This window comes from Netta rufina (genome assembly GCF_964035555.1).
Source record: "Netta rufina genome assembly, chromosome: 4".
Lineage (NCBI taxonomy): Eukaryota > Metazoa > Chordata > Aves > Anseriformes > Anatidae > Netta > Netta rufina.
In genome coordinates this window covers 37,269,027-37,293,188 of record NC_140127.1, presented here as the reverse complement: position 1 = coordinate 37,293,188, position 24,162 = coordinate 37,269,027, and the positions used below count along the sequence as shown (strand labels likewise).

The following is a 24,162-nucleotide window of genomic DNA, read 5'->3' as shown; positions in this document are numbered from 1 at the left end:
TTAGCATTTTGTAGAAATCACAGATGACCAGTTTGACTTCCACACGTACTGTATGAGGAAGATTACTCTTAGGTCTTATGTGGACTTGCTAAAACTAGAAGACGTGCTTCGACAACATCCGTTCTACTTCAAAGCAGCACGAATTGCCATAGAGATATATTTGAAACTTCATGATAATCCCTTAACAGATGAAAATAAAGAACACGAGGCTGATACGGGTATTGAATCCTTTATTAAATATATTTAATATGTAGTTTCACTAGTTAGTGGATGTACTATAAGAATACTGGGCCTTCATAGTTGTCCTTTGGAAGTTTTTTATAATAACCAAATACAAGGTTTTTATCACAACTCAAATGGTAACTTGGAGTGGAAGTAAAAGTAGATGTTCTACTGAAAGCTAAACTGAAACAAGTTTTTATGTAGGTATGAAAAATAATGCTTTTTTTTTTTTGTAGTGAAAATTAAAATTCATAAGTAAAAACAGATTTGTGTTATGGAATGGCTGAAAAAACATTGAATTCTCGTGGTTGCTCATCCATGAAGTAACAGATAGCAGAAAGTGTGCTTGGAGTGGCTCTTGCTGGAAGAGAAAAAAAAAATTGCAAAAGTATGACTAGCTAGCACCCTACATTTTAATCATCTCTTGCTATTAATGTAGAAAGCGTTTAAATCCTTAGTTTTTGGGGTTTTTTTGCTCATCTTCTGATTGGAGAGCAACTTACGTGATTATGGCTTGGGGCACCTCAAATGGTATGAATAGAGGCTGTTGAATGCTTAAAGAAGAATTTGTCAAGTTTTAAGATTTCCCATCTCAGTTCATTTGCATGGCTTGAGGTTCACATTAAGATGAGTAGAAGTGTAATAGAATTTGTTGTAGCTGCTTTCATTTGCTTTTTCATTTAGTTCTCTATGCTTTAATTGGAGCAAGGAGAGGATCTGAGTATGAATCAAATTTAATATATCTCTAGGGCATTAAAAGCAAAACTAGAACTATCTACACTGAAATGTAACTGTTTCACGCTTTTGTTAGATCATTTAGTATGTCAGATGTAACACTTCTGTTGTGTAATGCCAAAGGAAGAAATCAATGTGTATTGGTGTGCACTTTTACTCCTGGCATTTGTGAAGTCATGTGGTAATTACTTTGCCCTGCCCTTAGTTTGCTGTACTGTACTAACCCTTATTTTCCTGATTTCACATAGGAATTTAATTACAAAGTAGTAGTGTAAACAATAAAATGTTTCTAGTAAACAAACTTTTACAAATGTAGTGGCAGCATTATTAGTTAGTAGACACAGTTTGAAAGAAACGTTGCTGTATCTGGCAACAGATTAACATTAGACATCAACGTTGCCTGTCTTTGCCCTTTGTGTGTGTACAGCAAATATGTCTGACAAGGAGCTAAAGAAGCTACGAAATAAGCAGAGAAGAGCACAGAAGAAAGCACAGCTGGAGGAGGAGAAGAAGAATGCTGAGAAAGAGAAGCAACAGAGGAATCAGAAAAAGAAGAAAGATGATGATGATGAAGAAATTGGAGGACCGAAAGAAGAACTTATCCCTGAGAAATTGGCAAAGGTGCTTTCTAATATTAACATTAAGCAGTTGTAGAAATTTGTAGAAAAGTTACTGTGAGCATGCAGACAGTTTGAAAAACATTCAGATAATTATTTTGTGTATGTCTGCTTTTCACAGGCAGCCTTTAAAAAAAACTATTTTCTAGGGATTGTTGGGGTATACTTTCAAATGTGTAACTAAATCACTGCTTTTATGCCTAGTTTTGAAAGACAGCAATTGAAGTCATGGACACTTGCTACAGGTGAAATAATTATCTTAATGTGTGGATAGCACCAACTTGCTGACTATACTAGCTAGCAGATATAATTATTTATATTCTGTATGTAAGATTATTACCATTGCACTCTTTATGGCCCATATCAATTTTACTTATTAAGCATAGACATTCTGTGGAAGAGGAGACTTTGAGACATTAAATGGTTTAGCAGCACTTATTTGCATTTGTTTTGAAAGTGGAAGGCAAAAAAGAATAAAGAAGCTATTTAGAAACAGCAGTGGACTAGACTGAGGTGGATTTTGAAATTTGGATTAAGACTTGTAGAGATGGATAAAGGAGAAGTATTGTTGTGATGGAAGTTGTACCTGGAATAAGTGGGAAAGCATTTGAAAAACCAACTGGAAATAATAATTTCTACTCATGGTGATATAGTATTCGAGTATTGATGAATATTGCACATATAACATATTTCTTCATATTGCACATATAACAAATGTTACTGGTTCTTGGGGGGAATCTCGCCTTGAAAGGTGAGAGTGGCTTTATAGCCAAGAAGGAAGTGACTTTAAAAACTTTACTATTTGCTTGAGAATGTTATCAGTATTCCTGTAGTTTAGCTCATTGGTTGCAAGAAGAAGCACTCTCATTGTGGTGCTAATTAAGATCAAAATAGATTGGAATGTAATGAAATGGAGCTCTGGAGTAGAAGATGTCATGGGATATCCCAGGAAATCCTAGGCTGCCCTATATAGATTATAGGGAGTAGTTGCAGTTGTATAATACATGCCTCTGGCAGATCTTCCCTAAATACATTGCAAATTTGATATTGGAACGTTGATCTGGAGAGCTTCAAATACAGTTGGTTCCCAGGGATGGAAGACCATTTTTGACATAGTTGGTCACTTGCAAACAGTTTTCCTGAAACAGCAGAACCTCAGCTTCCTTGGTGGATGAAAGATAGCTTTGGCATTGAGGTCATAGGTTTGAAATCTGGTTTGTTTTATGTTTCAAACAGTTTTAAATGCAGATTTGTGACTGGTTTATGTGAATGCTTAACAGCATGTATAAGCCATGCAATTTTTTAATGAAAACTGATGGAGTATGTGATTAGCAGGATCTATGTAAGGTGTTCATCATTGTCTTCACCAGTTACTTGCGCAGTGCAATGAAGTGTATTGCTTCAACATTCTAAGCCCTGTGGGCAGGCAACAATTAAATTCTGTATCCAGTTCTTAGAGAGTAAGTTGTGTTCACAGGGCATTTCGTGTTCTAATTATCCTCGGCCTCTTAATGCAAGAGTTCTGCCTGTAAAGAATCCAGGTACAGAATTGATTTGCATTAAAGCCACCCATTTACTGTGTTACGCTAGTGAAGACCCACTGACCATTATCAGTATCTAGTTGCTTCTCGCTTGCCATTAGTATCTTAACTGGGAATGTTGCCATGGGCTGCAGCTGTCAGGAACCCGCCTGCAGCTGTCAGGAACCCACCTGCAGCTCACTTTAACAGACTCTGCCAGGAGCATGAAGCAGTTATTTATCAACATTTTGGGCCTGTGTGTGTAGAATACCATAGAGAATCATACTGTGTGTTACAACGCAGGTTCAGCTGCAATGGTTACTGCTAATGTGTGATAGAAGGCAGAGATGTATCTTTCTAGGAAAATGTGATTTGTAACCACCGCAAACCAATTAGAATTGACAGTCTGTGTTTAGACACCAATATTGAGTGAAAGATGCAGAGTTTGAAATCTAGCAGGTTCTTGTTAAATTATTACATAATTACCTTATGAGAGTAACTCCCTGATGTGACTCAATCAAAAATTCCTAATTCTGTTGTTGGAGAGTTAGTTCTTAGTTTTAAGCTTTGTAACCTAGTGTTGTGTGTCCTTCCCGGAATCTATAGGTTGAAGCACCTTTGGAAGAAGCCATTAAATTTTTAACACCTTTGAAGAATTTAGTGAAGAATAAAATAGAGACACATCTCTTTGCCTTCGAGATTTATTTTAGAAAAGGTAGGTGAGAAAGCTAACAAAATAAAGCAATTGTGGTTTTTCAAGTTGTATATTAGCATTTGAGTGAGCAGTGAGATGTGAGTCATCAGACTGTATAGAGACGCATTATTTCATTGGACCAGTGCCACAGCCATGAGAGTTCTGTAACAAATCAGAAGTTTGAGCACTCGGTGATTATCTGTTTTCTTTCATGTGTAAGCCATAAGACTGTAGAACAAGTTATCCCAAATTGCACTTGCCCTAGTTACTTGTTTGTATCAATAGTTTGCAGAACTACATGCTGTAAAGTGGTGGTGTGTGGTTTCTAATGAGTTTTTTTGTTTTTTTTTAACTACTTGTTTTTTGAATTTTTGGGGGATCAGTTAAATACCATGGTTTGAGAACTATGTATGTTGAAATTTACTTACCAGTTTAACAAGTTTATTTCACTGGTTAAATAAGTATGTGTTAGAAAAAATGATGCAGTACTCACCTTTATTTTGTTCTGATCACTCTAATTTCAAACACAAGATATTCCTGCAACATACTGCCCTGAATTTCAGCTATAGTATTTGACTATTTGCCAACACTTTCTTTTCCAGAAAAGTTCCTTTTGATGCTTCAGTCTGTGAAAAGAGCCTTTGCTATTGATTCCAGTCACCCTTGGCTTCATGAGTGTATGATTCATCTCTTCAGCAGTGGTATGGATCTGTTTGATATATGGCTTGATCTGTATGTTTCCAGATGATGCCTAACTACACTAAAACATGGATTTTTAGTATACGTACTGTTAGCACAGTTAATTCTGAATACCTAATAATTTAGAAAGCTTTTTAAACAGCTGACTTAGGTTAAATATGCTTATTATGACTGCAGCTGGATTTAGTAATTATTTCAACAAGTATCAGTCAGTTTGTGTTTTTAAAGCTATGAGCAGTATGGTGACCTCCTAAAAGAGTTGAGTCAGTGCAGAAAATGGAAACTGCTGAGCAAGGAATGCAGCTTCTCTGCTCACAGCCTGTAAGTGTGTGAGGAGAAAGCCTAGAACTGTGTCCTCTTTTGCTAGAATGCTTTTCTCCTTTCCTATGCCCCAGAGGTCACCCTTCTTCTTGATGACTAAAGACTAGATATATTTAAGAACAGACTTTTATGATCTCAATCTTTGAGATAGGCTTTAATAGACTTTAATCAGCAAGGTGGAAAATGTATCAGAGTAAAACAGCCTTGTTTTTTTCTAAGCATCAGAAAACTGTTGCAGTTAGGCTTTCTCCAACCAATCCCACTTACTTATCTTTTTCTTATTTCATGCATCTTCCTTTGAGATTCATTTTCTTCAATTATACTAATAACTTAGACATGACAAAATAATAGTGGAGAGTAGATTTTACTGTGATTACTTCTAGTAACTTTTTTTTTCCAATTCAATAGTATCTGAAAGTAAGGATCTGCCTGATGCGGTTAGAACAGTGTTAAACCAAGAAATGAATCGGCTTTTTGGAGCAACTAATCCAAAGAACTTCAATGAAGCTTTCCTTAAAAAGAACTATGACTCACTACCACATAGGTTATCAGGTATGTTGCCTTTAGCCTTTTTTTGCACAACTTCTGTATTTTCTCTGCCAATCTAGCAGAGGCCTCTCAATATCTGCACCAGTGATGTAAAAATTACTTGTTCTGTCAGGAATGCTTTTCCTCTCCCAGTTTTTTTGTGACAACATCAGATTGTCTTTTGAGCTTCTTTCATTTCTTCTATGTGCTGCTAAATTACAAGTTTTTGGACTTCTCTGCCGTGTTTTAATTTCTGATATACATTAAATGCATCATAAAACTGTAACTGTATTTAATGCATCTGTGAAATAGATAGTCTAGTATGTGAAGTATTATTCAGACTTGCAGAGTTTTCTAATAAATGTATTTGAAGAGGTTGACTGCCAGATGAAAGGTGTTGAGTGCCCAGCAAGACAGCTAATGCTCAGAGCTCTTGGTATGCCTAACGCAGGGAGCTCAGTGCTGGTTACCCAACAGTTACCAGAGGCTGTCTGTCAGTAGCAATTGCATTACAGTATTGCAGTACCACATGGGAAACAGGATGTAAACCACACTGGGGGGCAGTGTTACTGTTGTGTCTCAGTCACCCTAGACCTGGCCACAAAAAAGCAGTGAGTTTATTCTTTGCATCTTTTCTGACATCATGTCCCTTCGGCTACACCTTTGCTGTGGGACTCGGAGCTGTGTCCTGGTTGTGTCCTGTTACTGTATTATAACAAGATCTCTGTGTGCACATCTGTTCTGTGCCCCAGTTTCTGTGTGAAGGAAACGTGAGTGCTGGTGCCAGAGGCGACTGGTCTGTTGCAGCAGGTCTGATTTGTTACCTTCACTGCACGTGATTCCAGAGGATGCTGCAAAATGCAATATAGAAGTGGCCTAGTTGTTTCAATGCTTTGTCTAGCGCTTAGGAGAGTAGCTTTAAATCTACTATTAACTGCTCAGGTATAAAACTTTTTAATGCTCTGAGTGGTTCCATTTTGAACTACAACTTTACAGTTCAGTATTGCCTCTTAATCATACTGTCTCTGTATTTGCTTATACTACGCTTTTGGTCTTCCATTGAGTGATGAAGTTTATTTTTCTTATTGCAGCTGCCAAAATGATGTACTATTTAGATCCTTCAAGTCAGAAAAGAGCAGTGGAGCTGGCAATGACCCTCGATGAATCCCTCATTAACAGAAATCTTCAGGTAACAGTTATTTATGAATTGTAAACTATTACTACTTGTGTATCTATTTAAGGTTATGCAAGCTATAGGTAAGAGGAAGCTTAAATGGTTGTTGCACCTTATGGTAAGGAGTTTGAGTTGCCATGTAAGAGAAAAGGCTCTCAGTTTTGTCTGAACTGAAACATTTTCTGTTCTTTTTGAACATTTTAAATAATGTAGTTTTGTCATAATATGAAAATAACTAGGTAGCAGCAGAAATCATGTTATTGCCTTAAGCAATGGAAAAGCTTATTAAACATTAGAGCATGCACACAGTAAAAGATGCTCACACTCCCTAGTAAGGAAAGGTACAGTCTGTCAGAGCTTTAGCTGTTATACAAGTGACTGTTCACAGGGAAAAGACTGTGATGTGGGAGTAGCTCAGACTATGAAGGTTTTCCAATTGTTCTCCCAGAAAGCTATGCAACTTCTAGTTTTATTAAAAGGTGTGTATGCACATTTTGATCTTAATATGTAGATAAATAAAAAGCTCATTAAACTTTGAAGCTCTGCTCCATGTTGGCAGTCATGGGATTACCCTCCATAAGCCACCACCACTCCCCTTCCCATCCTTTCCTCCCCCTCTTTCACCTTCTTCTGTGGAGGCTACCAGTCCTGGCTTGCAATTCAAAGAATTCAAAAGGGGGTAATTTATTTATTTTAGTGTCTTCATACATTCCTTATAAAGAACTAGTAAAGGTGTTTTTTTTCTTCATATGATAGTACACTGGCAGAACCTTAGCTGATAAAGCAAGCAAAAAGAAATAGTTTCCTTTTTCTATATAATATAATACTTTTTAAAGTATTATATTTAAATATATATATTTAATATATATATTTATATAAATAAATATAAATATATATTTAATATATATAAATATATATTATATATTAATACACATATATGTGTATTGTATATTAATATTAATATACATTATATATGTATACATTAATATACATTATACATGTATATTAATATATACTTATATATGTGATAAATATATATTTTATATAAATATATAAATATATTTATATAAATATATAAATATATAAATATAAATATATTTTTTATATATTTATATAAATATATTTTATATAAATATATAATACTTTTTAAAAGTATTTCTGTATCCCTGTCAAACCATTTCCTTTGGCATAAGGAAGTGCCAAAGCACTTAATTAATAGAGACTCCTTCACAGGCATTGCAACCTGTAGTACACTGCATTTCTCTCAGTTCTCCTGCTGTTTTCTTTCCCTTTTTTGCTCTTTACTTCTGGGGACTTGAATTTTTTAAATCTACTGCAAGTAAAGTTGGTGAACTTTATGGTAAAATTATTCTTCTGTGAGCAAAAATAAGCCTTTTCCAAAACACATTTTTGGAAATATGATGTGTTCAATAGAACTTTACGGGGAAGTATTTTAGTAGATTATTTTGACAAAAGGGAGAGGATAGGGTTGAGAAACGACAGTGTCATGACTTCTAAGCTTGCTTAGAATATAGAGGATTCAGGTCTTTTCTCTAGCTGATCTGGGAATGGGACACAAACTCAGATCTTATACACACTAAATGCATATTTAGCACCCTGTAAACTTTTTTTTTTTGTTGCTATTGTCTGAATAGTCTTAAACTATTTAAGATAGAATATAAATAGATTTAGAAAAGAAAAATAAATTACCTTCAACAGCATTTTTGCATGGTAGCTGTTTTTTTCTTTTTCCTGAGAATTGGACTGGGGAAAGATTAAAATGTAATCAAAAATAGTTTGTGGTTTTGGAGATGTTATCTTTTTCGGTAGGACTGTAAGAACCATCTACTGACACAGCAGTGTATAAAATCACATATGCAGCATTATGAGAAAATGGAAGAAGTTCGATTTAAGCATTCTTGATGCTAATGTAAAGAAGCAGTTTGATTTCTACTAAACTTCTAAATGGAAAACTGGAAGTGCCCTAAAAATACGGGAATCTGAAGGAGTCTGGGCATTTGTTGAAAGGCATTCATGAGGAAAGAAATTGCATTTCATTTTTAGTGGAGACCAACTGTCTCAGGGCACACTGCAGGCATGTATCTGGATACATTTGACCTTCTATAGACACCAGAGTCACACAGAGCTCAAGTGCAAGGGGAAAAATGGGCTTGCTGAAGAGAACTTCAGAAACCCATAGCAGGAGGACAAGTAGTTAACCTCAATACATACAACAAATAAAAGCTGTAGTAAATTTCAGAGGATTGGAAAAAAAAAAACAAAGATACAATAGCATGTGAGGTAAAGGATGTTAAATGCTGATGAGCTTTAGTGAAGCTCAATAACTAGCTCAGTTTCTCATGTTTAGAATGCAAATTGAAAACAAACAAACAAACAAAAAAAAGAAGTCTTTTTCCTCTTCTAATTTACAAAATGGATATGAAACAGCGGATATTTGTGAAGGATGTGAAAATAACCGAATTGGCTCAATTTGGTAATTAGTCACACACCAGTAAGTCATACTCCCTTAAATGTAAAAAAAATAAAATAAAATAAAATAAAAAATAATTGTGGGATATAATTCCACAATCGTGATTCTTCTGATTTCTGTCTGAAAGCACATTTACAAAAATCAGTTTTAGGAAATCATAGTATGTATTCTGGATTCATTGGTTTATTTGTGAAGATTAAAATTAGCATGCATGTTATGCATTGCTTAAATGCTCAGCGTGTCTCAAGATCTGGGGGGAATCAAATCTAAAACACCCATTTAATGGTAAGTGAGCCTGGTTCTTGGTTGCCAACCAGTGAGAATCATTTTAATTCTTTTAAAGGAAAATCAGGAGTAGGTGACATGAGTATTTTCATCTTCAGTCGAGATCTCCAGCTGTGTTTTAAATCTGCTTAAACTGCATTATTTTGAATCAAACTGCACTGGTCTTTCATGCTGTGTCTAGTGAGGAAAAATGTCATTTGGTACTGACAGAAACCTGAAAACAGTACTTGGGGTTTGTGTTTCTCTGTAGTATTACATAGCTTGTTTGTGAGTGTTCAGATGAACGTTTAAGAAACCATAACACTTCTTTATTTTTCTCTTTAATTAGACATGTATGGAGGTATTAGAAGCTTTATGTGACGGTAGCCTTGGAGACTGTAAAGAAGCATCTGAAACTTACAGAGCAAATTGTCATAAGCTTTTCCCTTATGCTTTGGCTTTCATGCCCCCTGGATATGAAGAGGATATGAAGATCACAGTTAATGGAGATAGTTCTGCAGAACCTGAAGAACTGGCCAATGAAATATGAACAACTTTATTGGAAAAAAATGACATTGGACCATATCTGGTGTATAATATTTTTGTCACGCACCTGCTGAATTGTTCTAACTTACACAGAGAATGGAAGGAAAAAAAAATGTTGCCTTCAAATAGTTTTACTTTTTTTTATCCTGCTGACAAAGTATATATATAAAATATCTAACATATTACTGGATATAGGTTGTTCGGTTTCTTAAAAATTAAAAGCTGCTAAAATTGAAGAAAAAAACCCTTATCCTTACCTACCTACCCATGTTTTTAAACTAATTTATATGAAATCTGGAGGTGTGTAGCCCTCAGAGCAGGTGTGTGGCAGAAATATTACTTTAAATTTGTCTTGTGAGATTACTGTTATCTCAGACAGCAAAAATGCTGTTTTAGCACTGGATTCTTTCACTGAGCACAAAGAGTTGTTGGGGCTTTAGCATCTGACTGATTTTGATACGGGGATGATTCTGTCCATAGGAAGTATGCAATGTGAATCAGAATATACAGAGAAACCCGCAACATACATGTTATGTTGTGGATGCTGGGACATACCAATACCAAGCAGAATTAAAAAAAACATAGTGTGTTCAATAAGCTTGTTGTGTCTCTGAAAATCACTGTACACGATCAGTTTGGTGTTCTTGCACCACAGTTTTTAACTGAAGGAACCAGTGGGAATTATATCTCTCTGAATTAAACTTGGGGGGTGGGTCGGGGAGAACCAACTTTGCTGTTTTTGAGATGAACCTATCCACGTAGGTTGGCCAAACTTTTTAAAACTGTAATGCAAGAACCAAATAAAATTATGCACTGTGATGTGGCACCAACTAATTAGAAAGATAGCATGCATTTTTCACACAGAGTGAAAACAAAATGAGAACATACTATGGCTTGAAGTTGCAAAGAGGAGAACTCCTGACTACCATTTTGACTGATCAAGAGACTAATAGTTTAAAACCTCAGCAGGCCTTGTTCACGTTATGCAGAAAAAAAAAAAAGTGCTGCAGTTTAGATACCTCTGGAACTTTTCCACAGTGTCACAGGTTTGTAATACTTGAAGCCCTACATTTCTAAGAATATATTTCTTGCTCAGTTGTTTCAGGCAAGCCCAAGACTTTGTAACTTTTAAGGGGCCCAAGATTTTTTTTCAATAACAGACCAGCTTCTTATTCCTGCAGTTACAGATGTAATTTCCTTTGTCAAACATAAGGTACCAAATATAATGCAATAAAATGTTTTGAAAAACAATTGTGTGAATATTTAAACCAATCTCTGTTGTACTTTGAAAATGAATGGGTTCACTAGAGCGCAGCTCAGGGTTGGCTTACTGTGCTGTCCAGTTATGCTAATAATGTCACTGCTGATGGGTGGATGTTGAGTATAAAGTGCAAATGCATTATATGTGAATACTGAATGTCTGGGAAGTCCTATAACGCAGAATGCTTTACTACTTGGCTTTTAAGTTACACCAATGTTATGTTGAATTTTATTTTCCAAGTCAAGCTATGTTCTACAAGTCTACTGTGTTAATAATACAGCTGTGTGCTCAAATGTTTTTTTTTATAGGCTCATCATAAAACAGAGCAGAAAATAAACTACAGCTTATAAAGTGAGTGCCTTCTTTGCTGCAGGAGTTCAGTTTAGGGTATCTGTCGTGTGGATACACAGCCTTCCTCTTCCACATCATGGATGTCAGTGATTGACGCGTGCAGTTCAGAAATCTAGGAGGATTTGTTGAGGTTTGTAGTTTTCTGTCAGAAGAGCAGTTTTTTGTTTCTTGTGTATTCAGCGACACTTTCTTTTCACCGTTAGGTTATCCTTGCATATGTCTGTAGCATAATACATGTTGGAAATGTAAGTTGTATTGCTGTATTTGTATATTTAATCCGCTGGGCTTTAAGGGACTAGAATACCTGTAGAGCCTTTAACTGACTCTGGTATTTAATGTCTAGATCTCAGTCTTTTCTGCGGCCTGAGATACTTGGACTGCATGTCTTCTGCAACTACTGAAGATGGCTCAATCTTGCATACACGAGCTATGAGCTTTTGGCCTTGCCTCTTTGAGTATTGCTGCCATTTTCCTGGCTTCTGATGCTTAGCTGGAGGCAGATGAATGCTCACTTTTTTAAACAGATTGCAAACTGCGTCAAGCAAAATTTGTTTTTCAAATCCTGTTTTTTGGGTGCTGCCTATAAATGGGATTATTTCCTTTACTTTTTTTACTGCCTGTTTTTGTGTTGAAATAGATGAAATAAAAGCAAGAAGTTATCCCTCATTATGCAAGTGGGAAAGGCTATTTCTGTGGGCCTTCCAGAAACTTCCATGTGTGCATCTGTTGCAGTTCCCCCAGAGACACTTGTAACCTTGCTGAAAGGCATCCACGGTCCTTCAGAAGCGATGCTTTCAGATTAAAGAGGTTGCACATCCCTTTCCAGAAGGCTGCTGTCCCAGGCAATGAAACTAAGCAAAGAGTTTATCTGGACAAGAAGGTTCTTTAGCTGGCGTAGGAATTGTAATTCCTTCACCTTCACACATCTCATGTTAGGTGCAAGGTTGACTCCTGTGGAAGAGTTTGTAAGAGGTTGAAATGAAGTTGTAATCCAATGCAAGGAGTAGTCTGTGTAGCATGGTACTCTGTACTGCTACTACAGTGAGAACTTCCCACTGCATGGTGAGATCCAAAATTATGATCATTGGTGTTCAGCTGCCAAAGCAGGCGAGCAGGGATCGCAGCTGTGGTCAGAGCGACCGAGAGCAGCAGCTTTTTAGTGACAGGCTTTGGCTTGGTTCTCCAGTTTCTCCTGGAGAAAGGTGTTTTCACCACGGGTGATGACATGCCATGGGTATCTTTTTCTTACAGGAGGGTCGGGGGGAGGTGTTCACACAATAAAATTTCTGTAGACGAAGACGGTAAATTGTGCTAATGCATAAGCAGTGTCAGAGAAGTGGGCTTGAATCACAAGTAATTGAAAGTGGTGATTTGCCCTAAGATGATGGTGAGGAGTGTCTCCTTTTTCATTTGGAGACCAGAATATTCAGGCATGAGGTATGTGTACAAACCAGTAAATACTCTCAAGATGATCTATTCAATAGCTCTTCTTATACTTTGCATCGTAAATGCCTTAAAAGCCTTCATATTCTTCTAAAGTTATGTTTTTCAGCAGAGGTCTTAATACTTCCATGATAGTCGGGGAGGACTCATTTCCTGGTGCGTGGCATCTTGAGTACAGAAAGAAATCTGTCGCTTGGTTTTTCTCCTAGCATAGGGAGAAAATTCCAGGCTTTTCCAGGGAGCTCTTTAGGGCTAGATGAGCTATGTATTGTTAGCCTAATAAATCTTCTGTTAGTGTTTGCTGCGGCTTGTTTTTACAGGTCTGGGGATTCTCAGCTTAACAGTAGGCCCTGGAAGTTGGTGTGACACCTTATTCTTCAGCCAGACAGAATTGTATTTGGCTTTTTAGAAAGAAAGTACCAGTGAGAGTAGGGTGAGATCAGGCCTGAGAAACCAGAGGTGCAAATACAATGTCAATATCACGTGAGCAAGTTCAAATGAAAAGATTAAAATAAAAGATCTTAGTCTTACACGATGCCTTTGAGGGTTTGAGCAATGGTGCCATTGTTCTTGTAGTGCTAGCATCCCATACACCACAATTGTGCTTTGGACATGTGCCACTAATACTAAAACGTTTGATATTATGATAATCCAGCTCAATGTACCTGAGCAAAAATGATTTTATTTTTCCCTTTTCATGATTGCTTCAAATGTTTTTGTAATTGTTCTGTACTGAGTAGCTAGCTAGCCTTGAAATCTCCCCCTATCTATCTTAAGGAAGTTTGCTCTAAAAATGTGGTTTGTACCTGATTGATCATGTTAAGCAGCAAAAACTGCGTGGAAGTAAGAGTTGTGCTTGTCTGGTAACAGACTGCATCCTGACCTCCTGCTTTGTGGTTCTGCGGAGGAAAAAGATGCAAAGCTAGCGTGGTTAGACAGCGGTAGCAGTAAGGAATCGGTCTGTAAGCATGTTAATGAAAGGTATTCCAGATGGAAATGGTTGCTTAGCTTGGGAAAGACTCGCTTCTAGGAGTGTTCCGGTGATGAACTGGACTCTGATGTTTTAAGGAGCAAAGGGCATATACCTTTACAAACCATGGTCATGTCATTGTGATGATATTTCCTGGGAATTTAGGCATTAAAACCAGCTTGTCTCAGGCAGAGACTCTTCTTTGCAAGAGCATAGAGACAGCATTGAGAATGGCGAGGAGAAACTGCTTACAGTGGCTTGGCAAAAGGAGACTGGAAGGAGTTATGAGGAGGTGACATAATAGAAATCCTGTTTTAGATTAAGTATACAAGTATCGTTTTTGTTACTGGAAAGTGCTGAAGCTGTAAATACTATAAATGCAGTCTCCTGTGTCAAAGAAGCTGTGTGTATTACTGTAGAGTGGTACAAGCAAACAGTAGCACGTTCACAAAGATTCTAGCTTTGTATGTTGGTCTTTGAGTAAACAATGGCAGAAAACCCAGAGGGCAAGGGTTGTCCGGTTTACAAGGGGCCATATCAAAGGGTCTGTAAGAATATTTCAAGATAAGTATCACTAGAAAATCCAAAGCATCTTAGAATAGCTTCCCTAAGATGTTTGTTGTTTTAATCGAAAATGTTACATCTGCTAATTTTCCATAAAAAGGTAAAAATTCTACAAAATATTTCTGCCTGGCACTGCCCATTCAATATCTACCTCTACTAGTTCTAGTCTAGTTCAGCTACTGCTTAATTTTAGCCATTTAGCACATAACATATGAAGAAATGTCATTTACCTGGTTGGTGAACAAATGTATGACGATGGATACGTTTAGTTTTAAAATGTAATGCAATAAACTACAAACTTAGTGAAAGTCCTATTGTTGGTTCAGTGCGGCAGCATATTTATTGCTTCATTGCTGATCCATTCGAAGATCTGAAATTATGAAAGTCCACTGAGTTACTTGCAATTGTACTGGGATTCGCTTTCCCTTCCAGCCTTCCTAACTGGTTACCAATGTTGTACTGTGTTTTTACGCTCTTCTCTGGTGATAGCAAATATCCAACCTGGCAGGAAGTCAATCAATGAATAAAAATGCTGAGTTCTGTTTGTAAACGAGTACTAGTGTTTCCTTGTAGGGTTCGGTGTCCTGCTCAGATGCCTAACAGCCGTGTAATAAATCATCCCTTGAATGGCAGCAGTCACGGATACTTCTCTTAATTCCTGGCTGGCTGTGATCGTGGCAGCTCCATCATGCTGATGGGCCACACATTGGGGTGGGGGCCTCACAGATGGAGGAAGGCCAGTAGGGGAAAGGACCTGGTTACCTTGGGAGTCAGGCTGGGAAAGAACCAAGTTGGCAGGGAGGTTTCACCAAGTTTTTCCTACCCTATGAGCTGCTTATATATGTACCGTGAAAAGGTGCTTTGCTCTTTCAGGCCACAAAGACCCAATATGGAGATTTGGGAAATGCTCTTGCTGTAGGATTGAATAAGAACAGGGTTTGAGAAGCAAGTTCACTGAAGAAGCATTTGCTATATTCCTCAGATCTAGACTGAAGGGGCGGCAGGGAGCTCAGTAGACTTCTCTTTCCCATCCATAAGACCCCAAAGCTCTCCTGACCCAGCATTCCCCCATTTCTTGTGGTTTCAATCAGTCTGCAGACAAAATAATGTGGTAAAGGGGACAAATGAGATGGAAAGTAACCAGTCAGCAGCTGACACAGCATTGTATCATATGAAGTTAACATTTAGATTGCAAAATTTAGATTGCTAAAATTACCTGGGGAAAATTGTAACTACAGTGTATAGCAAATAACACTGTATACAATGAGGACAAAGGACTCCAACAACTTCCAGGTTCTGTGCTTTAAATAAATAAATAAATAAATCAGTTCCTGTGGTTTTTGTTTGAGCGGTTTGGTGTCCTGTTTGTTTTTGTTTTGTTTTGTCTTTGCTTTGTTTTGAGATATTGAAGTAATCACAGAAATATCTTCATATTCACACCTTTGGAAGTGAAACAGGAGCTTGTTGCAGTAAAAGTTGCTTTGCATGAATAATACCCTACTTAAAAAAAAAAAAAAAAAAGTATCTCTTCTTTATAAATGTCCTCCGAAATTTAATTTTTCTCTTGTGAGACGAGGGGTGTTTGCTCTGGGCAGCTGCCTTCCTTGAACCTTCAAACTCCATGCTCCCACTGATGGGAACAGCACCTTGTGACTAGTCCACAAGAGCACTTAAGGCACGGAAGATTTATGAGGAGAGAAGGTAGCATGGCAGTTCATACATTATTTCATCTACATAAAGCTGTCAGGTCTGACTTTTCATCAGTACCGATCTATTTCATCAAGTATAAAAGATCTTTCTACCTTGCTGTTGTGCTTCTGGAAACTGCCGTGAAGGTCACACGTGCAGGAGCAGCAGACAAAGCCTCTCTGCAGGCATTTCGGCCCTCGCAGCACCCAAGAGATGTGTGCTGCTCACTGATCTGTCCCCTTCCTGCAACCATCAAACCTCAGGGGTTCTGGCAGAGGTGAATAAGCACTGCATTAATAAACAAAGAGGGAAAAAAAAAAAAAAAAGCATCTGGTTGATTATGCAGTTGGCAGGACACTGACAGTGTTCTGCTGTGTGTGTGTGTTTTAGTAATGTATACAAAGTAATGCTCTTGGTGGGTTGCGTGGCTGCTGCACTGCCTGAGCTGCTGTGCAGCAGGGGAAGGGGGGGTCCTGCTTGGCCTAGCGCTTTCCTGTGCTGTAGATAGAGCAGTCTGTGTTGGCTTTGTTGTGGAGTAGTCTTGTTTGTGCTTTTAAATTCCTCTTTTGTCCCCTGACGAGAATCTGTTCACCACAAGTCCTTTACCAAGTCCAATGGATACTCCTCCTTGCACTTACATTTTTATTGGGCAAAACTGGGTTGAGACGTCCTCGTGCTGCTGTATGTTAGGCAGGGCAGCACTGCAGGCTGTGCTGAGCCACCTCGTGCATCTGAAACCCGATTCATGCAACAGTTCAAACACAAGGGACTGACCCCCTGCCCCATTGTCTCTTCCCTCGGTTCCCTGAAAGTCTGAACTAAAAATATGGAAAGCAAGTGAGGATAGAGGGAACACGATTTGCAGCTCCTGTCACGTTTCGCCTTTTATAAATTATTGACAGGTACACAAAGTGCGTGCATACTGCGTGAATAATGTATGCTGACCTAAATTCACCCCACATAAAACCCCGAAAGGGAAGGAGAGGGAGCAGTGGAGAAAAACCCTTGTGCTACGGATGTGCTAAAACTGAGGAAGCGAAGTGATCTGCATGCAGGGCTGAGTCATACGCCTCGAGACATGGGCTGCTGCTGCGCTTTGAGAAATGGGAAAAGACAGACTGACACCACTGGAATAAATAAAAGTGGGAACCCTGAACTGAGTAAGAAGCTTAATAATTGGTAGCAAAAGGAGCAACTTAACAAACCACTGGGAAAATACAGCTTTTGCCTTTTTTCTATGTGAACAATATCAGGTGCTTGGGCTGTTTTTATTTTTCTGCTTTTTCTTACGTACATTATAAATCATTCTTTGCAGGAAGATCTTAGTGTTTCTGATAGTGAAAATGTGTTGTGTTCTTCGCTCTCTAATATCCTTTCATTGGTAGCCTCCTTAAAAAGCAGATTTGTGCAGCTGATGCCTTGAGGAGGGATGTTCTGTCAGACGAAGCGTCCTTGGGGCAGTGAAGAGGCAGGTTGGTCCTCAGAGCCACCTGGGGCCTCCAGCATCTGCTTGGGAACCAGCAGCCGGTGCTGGCAGCAAGGCTTTCGGTGACTGGGGCAGAGGAAGGGGTTGCTCTTTATAAAGGTCACGGTGACTTTATTGCAACCCTCAATCTTATTCCTGCTGGAAACAAAACCAACGTTGCTACCAGATCAGCAGGATTTTACCAAAAGGGACAGAAGTGGGGACAGTTCCCAGTTTTGCTCACAGATCAGATTTTTTATTCAATGTTTTAATTAAAATGGGAGAAGGACTATGCCCTCGATAAAAATGTGAGTCCAGGGAAAGAAGGAGGAAATCTTGTTCATGTAGAAATAATTCACGAAACCATACTCTGATATTGTACTATTTGAAGAAAACCAAACTGATGACAGAAAATAAAATGCACTGTATGTCCTCACATCAAACAGTTCTAGGGATCAGGGTCTCTCACTTAGATCTTACCCAGGCGGGCGAATGGCTGGCAGAGCACAGTGCAGCCGGGTTTATTTGCTGCCCAACCTTGATTTATTGGAGGCCGTGTCACCCACAGGTAAATATAGCAGCTCCCTGACATTTGATGAACCTTCCCACAGCGCTTCCTTGACACATGCAGAAAGCCCTGGGGCACAGAGCAGGAAGGGAGAAGGCGTGGGCATGGTTTTGGGCTTACAGCACATCTGTTGGATCAAAACACCTCAGAGCAGCCTCGCTGCCCCTCGACTGGGGACGGGCCCAGCACCACCTCCTCCGTGCTCTGGGGCAGGGCCTTTGGAGGCAGCATTTGTGCAGGTCTGGTGTCTGCTGTGAGCCCCTGTTTCTGTGACAACCTCCTGAGGTGGGAGTGCTCCTCAGCCGCCTGAGCGGGCCCGACGGTGAGCTATTTCAGTCACAGTGGCGTTACGCTTCTGTAGGGACCCCGACCACCAAGCACTGAAGGCCCAACCCCACAGCTGCTCCAGTTCATACGAAAAGGGGCGTCAAGTGATGGTGCCTATGAAAATATTGCTCGCGGGGCTGCAGGTGCTGCCCTTAGCATGAAGGGTACAGTTTTTCTCTGGCCATGCTTCACAGACTGTCATGGCAGGGGGTGTAAGGTTTATTTCAGAAATGACTACAACATGGCTGGTGGGTGAGGCCCGTCACCACCCAACCTAAGGCATATGCTAAGCTGAACACTGTCACTGATCTCCCATCAGCCATGCAAAAGAAAATAAAAATAAAACCCAAGCACAAGCCAGACATGGAAAAAACTTCAATTTCTTTTAATTTCATTAAGGATTTTAGGTTTATAGTTTTGATAAGAACAAGAGCACAGCAGTGAATGAGGAAGTCACATTCCAGGCACTGGCAGTAAAAGAGACTCTCAAAACTTCATCTCAGTGCAAAGACAGATGAAATGCTTGGCTTCAGGATTTAAACAGGGTGTGTCAATACCTTCTTTTTCGGCTTGTTCTGGGGACCTGGCATACAGGGTTCCTAAATGCAGTTTATACAGGCTTCTTAAATGCAGCTTTCTAAAAAGCTGCCCTGTGTTGCTACCACACCCCTGCCACCTGTGTTTCATCATCAAGGAACATATTAATGGAAGGTCCAACTCTTTGAAACTTGCAGAGTCAAGCCTTGCAACAGCAGAGATTTTCCTTTCAAAACCACACAATTTCAAGACATGGAGGACTGGAGACTCGGCACTGAAGGCCTAAGCTCCCAGAGGAGTTCAGAAGTCAGAGGTGCTGTATCTCCGCAGAAACATTAAAAAATGCTTAAATGGATTGCCATGAAACTACCAGCATCAGGAGGACAAACCTGGAAAGTTTCTGGCCCCTTTAGAGCATCATAAGCAGGAGATAGTCCAAGACTTACACTTTTTTTTTTTTTTTTTTTTTTTTTTATAATTTGCTCCTTAACTTAAAACCTGGTAGACATCATTTTAGATGTTGAACACAGTTTACATTTTCATGTGACTGACAAGTCTTCTGTTTTCAAGGGAAGACAGAAATAACTATTCTTGAAATGCTGAGTGAGTCCAGAGATTTGCAACTATTTTCAGAATTCCTTCTTCTTTAGGCTTCTCTACATCTGCTAAACAAAAATAGCTTCGAACTTCGGCTCTTGTACATTCACTCACTGAGCTCAGCTGAATAGCATATTAAAAAGACTTGTCCTTTGAAAAGAAGAAAAACAAAAGATTTTTCAAATGCTTATACAGCAAGAAACATTTTTAATGTATTCTGTTACTATAATTAAGTTCAACTACTTTGCTAGTCTCCAAATTTACAGAAAGAAGCATCCAGAAATAGTCAGCACTGGATGAAATGTAATGATCTAATCAACATTTTTATCACCACATATAGAGCAGAAGTGATGAAATTTCCAGTACTACACTGAAATAGCTCGTACAAAAGTGACTTGAGCCCAAGAGATTCTCCTGAGATGTTATTGTATGGGAGTTACTGCACTAACCATCGTTTTTTAACTCATCACTAATTAAGAAGATCTGAGCTTGTATCCCATTATTTCACTGCTGAGGACCTCCAAGGAACCATATGTTCCTACTTCCCCTTACATAGAATTTGCCAGGAAATGCTGCATCTCTGAGTTTCTTTGGCCATATCACTGTATTTGCCAGACTTCGGGGCATTTTCATCGGTGGGGATTTCCAGGACCAGGCACTTGCATCCACCTTGCCGTTTCCCTGTTACCTGCACAGTGTGTAGCAGGCATTTCCTAGAAACAAGAAGACCATGGATACCTGCACCATGATGCCTCAGAATCAAATTTCCTGCACAAATTGCACGGCATATGTACAGCAGGCCAGCGCTTCCTGGGATTGCACTTACTGTGTACATGCTACATGCTGTGTATGCACAGTTTTTGCCTGTGGAGTCCAGATAAAAATACAGCAGTCCTGTACCTGTATGGTGTAAATACAAAACATGTTCTCCAGTTATTTGCCTCTTTAAACTGAAATATCCTGGAGTCAGATTTATGGATGGAAAATATATTTGAATTTGGAAGTAATACGCAATTACACTAAGCTAAAATAGATGCTTTTGAGGGCAAAATGGGAGAGTGATTAGGAAAATGTAAACTCCCTTTTTCCTGTGTCATTGAAAACACATCTCAACATTTTGGAAAGTGCTGTTACAGCTCATATTTGGGAAATATTGTAGCCTAGCACATTTTATTCAGGGCTGGTACTCTCTGCTAAAAAAGGGGCTGTGTACTTTACCTCAGGGCAACTGAGTGGTATAGAATAGCCTAAGGTAGAAAAGTACAGTGAAGACATGACATGGAAGTTTCACTGAGGATCAGAGTTGATTATTATTTTGGACACTACCTTGGTGTAGAAATAAAAGACTAGGCTTTACTGATTTTTATTTTTTTAATTCAGATATCTCTTGTGCATATGTTGCTCTAAGATTCTTATCCTTCACAGTGAGAAGTTACTACAGAAGATGCACAAATCCCATTCAAATACTCGTGTGAATACTCCCTACACAGAAAGCTGGAAAGGAATTCTACCAAGTACCGGTAACTTTCATTGTTTATTGACTTTTCTCTCTTGTTTGGAGTTCAGTGTCATATGACAATATTTCCTTTTTTTTTTTTCTTCCCCAGAAGTAAACAGAGAGAGTGACCTCATTCTGCATGCTCCTGACTTAGCCATAGTAAGATTGTCTGTGTAACAGCTGCATGGATTGATCTAAAAATCCTTCAACCTATTAAGTGCATTTGTACACTGCTCCTACGTAGTTGCTCCAAAATAACTGGAGAACTCTATAATGTTGTGATATACTTGAAGTTAAAATGGTGCTTTAAACACAATGGATTTTCTATTTTACGGCTGTAGGTAGAGCATTTTAAATCAGAGGATCGTCTTTAAAACAAGTTTTAAGGCCAGTTTTAATTCACAAGTGAAGTGTGTCAGCAATATTTGTTCTCACATGAAGGAAGGTAGACTTTAAGTAGAACAGACTTGATTCAGTTTCTGTTTGCGAAATCCCTCACCGTGGATCAGCAGAAGTTGTGAGGGTGTAAAAACAGGCTCTTCTCCCCCAGATCTTGTATCCTTCCCTTAAGCTTCCTCTTCCCACAGCGAGCAGACTAGCTATATTTTTGATCCAGCCAAGCTAGGACAGTCTTAAAATTTTCATACTAAAACAACACAGTATAGGTTTTGCAGGATTTTACGTACCCAAACCTCAGCAGGCCAGTAAGGCGGTTGTTTACATGAATCCCTCCATGCGTAATCTATTTTCCCACTGCTCAAAATATAGCTGATAGAAACACAACTTGTCATCCTGCTGAGCACCTGCCAGTGGGACTAAATGACATGTACTGAAGGAAAAGGTTTGACCTGTAATGTTAATGGATGTGTACCGTGCCCAGGGCACTGCCTGAAACTATGAACTCTGTGCATCTGTCCAGGTAAAAGTGACTGAACTTTCCACCTCCATCTCACCTACGACTGGGGGTGTCGGTGGCATCCGAACACCATGCACAGAACAGGCAGTGGCCACTGTCCCCTTCATGTTGGGAACCACCCCAAAGCTCCTGCTCTGCAGGGACTGCTCTCCAGGAGAAAGGAGTAATGGGTGGGATGGGTGAAGTCGCCTGATGTTAAATCTGGGACGATTTGCAAAGGCTGATCAGGAAGTCTTATGACTGGGGTAATAGGGAAGTTTAAAAAGGACAGCTAAAACGCCCACATGTACTCATGTGGACTTCTCAAAGGGACACTGCTGCAAGAACATCAAGAATGCCACCAAGGAACCTTAAGTAAATGAGAAGCTTCATTAACTCTGTTTGGGATTTTATTTTCTCCCCTGAAATAATCATGCACTCATTTAAATAAAGAGTACTTGTACCCGGAAACCTTGAGCAAAATCTCTCTCCAGGCTGCTCAGTGCCCCAACTTCCACAGGTCCCCAAAAATGGAGCCTCCTGGCCAGAAGTGCTGTCAGCACCAGGATTCAGGGGCACTACTGAGGCCCAGCAGGAGATTTTAGGAACTAAGCTGTTGGAAGGAGCCTCCCTAATTTCCAAACTGGACACCTGTGAAGTTTGCAGTACAGAGTAAGCTCAAAAGTTCTGTATCTGTGAAGCCTGTGGGCAGCTTTCAGAAGCCAGATTTCAGCAGTTCTCAGAAGCATCCCCGTGCAGGTAGTGCTGCCTGTTGTGTGGCTGACAAAACAGAAGTTTGGTTTATAAACTGAGAAGGTCATTAACAATATTTAGAGGCAAAGTCACAGGCAGGGCGCTGGGGGTGTCTGCAAAATTAGCAGAGCACAAAAACCTCTTAACTAAGGATGCCTTCAGCCACTAGGTGGTGTGTGGATTCTGCCACTGACAGTCTTAGTTACTGAAGTAAATGATGTTTGAAAGCCGTTTGAGGGCTCAGATCTAATTATAGCTCAATTTGGCGTAACCCAGATCAAACTTGGTTAAACGAGCTGCTGGCAGACCCTGCCGAGCAGCTGTTTAAAATCTCCTTTTAGCGTGCTAGCCAAAGCCTGGATCAGAGCATCTCCCGCTAGAATTAGGAACCCTCTGCTCTGTAGCCATTAGGCTGTGGAGACACCCTTACTGCTGCTCCCTTTCCTCAGTCATTTTACATTCTTGCTGCAAGATGGAGCAACTAGTGTCAGAGGGTCACGGGAATGCAAGGGTGGCACAGTCTCCTCATCTTCCACAAGTCGTAATTTTCCACCAGAAGTACTCCTCTTTTTTTTTTTTTTTTTTTGATGGAATGAATGGTTTGGCTGAATAAACGAAGCCACCTTATCCCAGGGGAGTGCTGCAGGGCTGAGGCACCTCTCAACTACTTTGTATTGGGGTGGTCCACAGGAATAACAAGGACTCCCCGCAGGGCTGATGCCGACTGCGCTAAGCAGCAACTTTCTCCACGCACAGGGTTTTGATGCACTCTGGGTTGTTTTATACCACACTGAGCTGGGCACTGACACTCATCCGCCTCGGCTACCCCTTTACTCGCCTTCCTCTTGACTATTTCAGGTACCTTAAAGGAGGCTGTAGCGAGGTGGGGGTTGGTCTGTTCTCCCACGTGCCTGGTGACAGGACGAGGGGGGACGGGCTAAAGTTGTGCCAGGGGAGTTTTAGGTTAGATGTTAGGAGGAACTTGTTTACCGAAAGGGTTGTTAGGCATTGGAACAGGCTGCCCAGGGAAGTGGTGGAGTCACCATCCCTGGAGGTCTTCAAAAGACGTTTAGATGTAGAGCTTAGGGATATGGTTTAGTGGGGACTGCTAGCGTTAGGTCAGAGGTTGGACTCGGTGATCTTGAGGTCTCTTCCAACCTAGAAATTCTGCGATTCTGTGATTCTGTTTCGGGCACGACCCGTGCCGCGTCCCCCCGTCCCCCCCCCCATTCCCGCCCGCCACCTCAGGCAGCGCCGCGCCCCCCAACGGCCGCCGCTCAGCGCCGGGCTCTCGCGAGAGGCGCGGCGGGGCGGGGCGGGGCGGTGACGTGGCGGGGCGCAGCCGCTCGCTGCCGGCCGGCGGCGGCCGTTACCGGCCGGTTGGCGGCGGTTGGAGGCGTTGAGGGGAGGGGAGCGGGGGGGACACGGCGGCG

At 40.0% G+C, this 24,162-nt stretch overlaps 1 protein-coding gene across 1 annotated transcript in view; it reads left to right on the top strand.

Moving 5' to 3' along the window:
- Positions 1-11,062, top strand: part of NAA15 (N-alpha-acetyltransferase 15, NatA auxiliary subunit) — a 40,097-nt gene extending 29,035 nt beyond the window's left edge. Inside the window, exons 14-20 of the mRNA XM_084285791.1 lie at positions 5-218; positions 1,385-1,578; positions 3,701-3,809; positions 4,391-4,489; positions 5,217-5,360; positions 6,428-6,525; positions 9,615-11,062. Of these exons, the coding sequence (XP_084141917.1) occupies positions 5-218; positions 1,385-1,578; positions 3,701-3,809; positions 4,391-4,489; positions 5,217-5,360; positions 6,428-6,525; positions 9,615-9,815 (1,059 nt within the window). The 3' untranslated portion in view covers positions 9,816-11,062. The remainder of the gene's footprint in view (positions 1-4; positions 219-1,384; positions 1,579-3,700; positions 3,810-4,390; positions 4,490-5,216; positions 5,361-6,427; positions 6,526-9,614) is intronic.
- Positions 11,063-24,162: the final 13,100 nt, after the last annotated feature.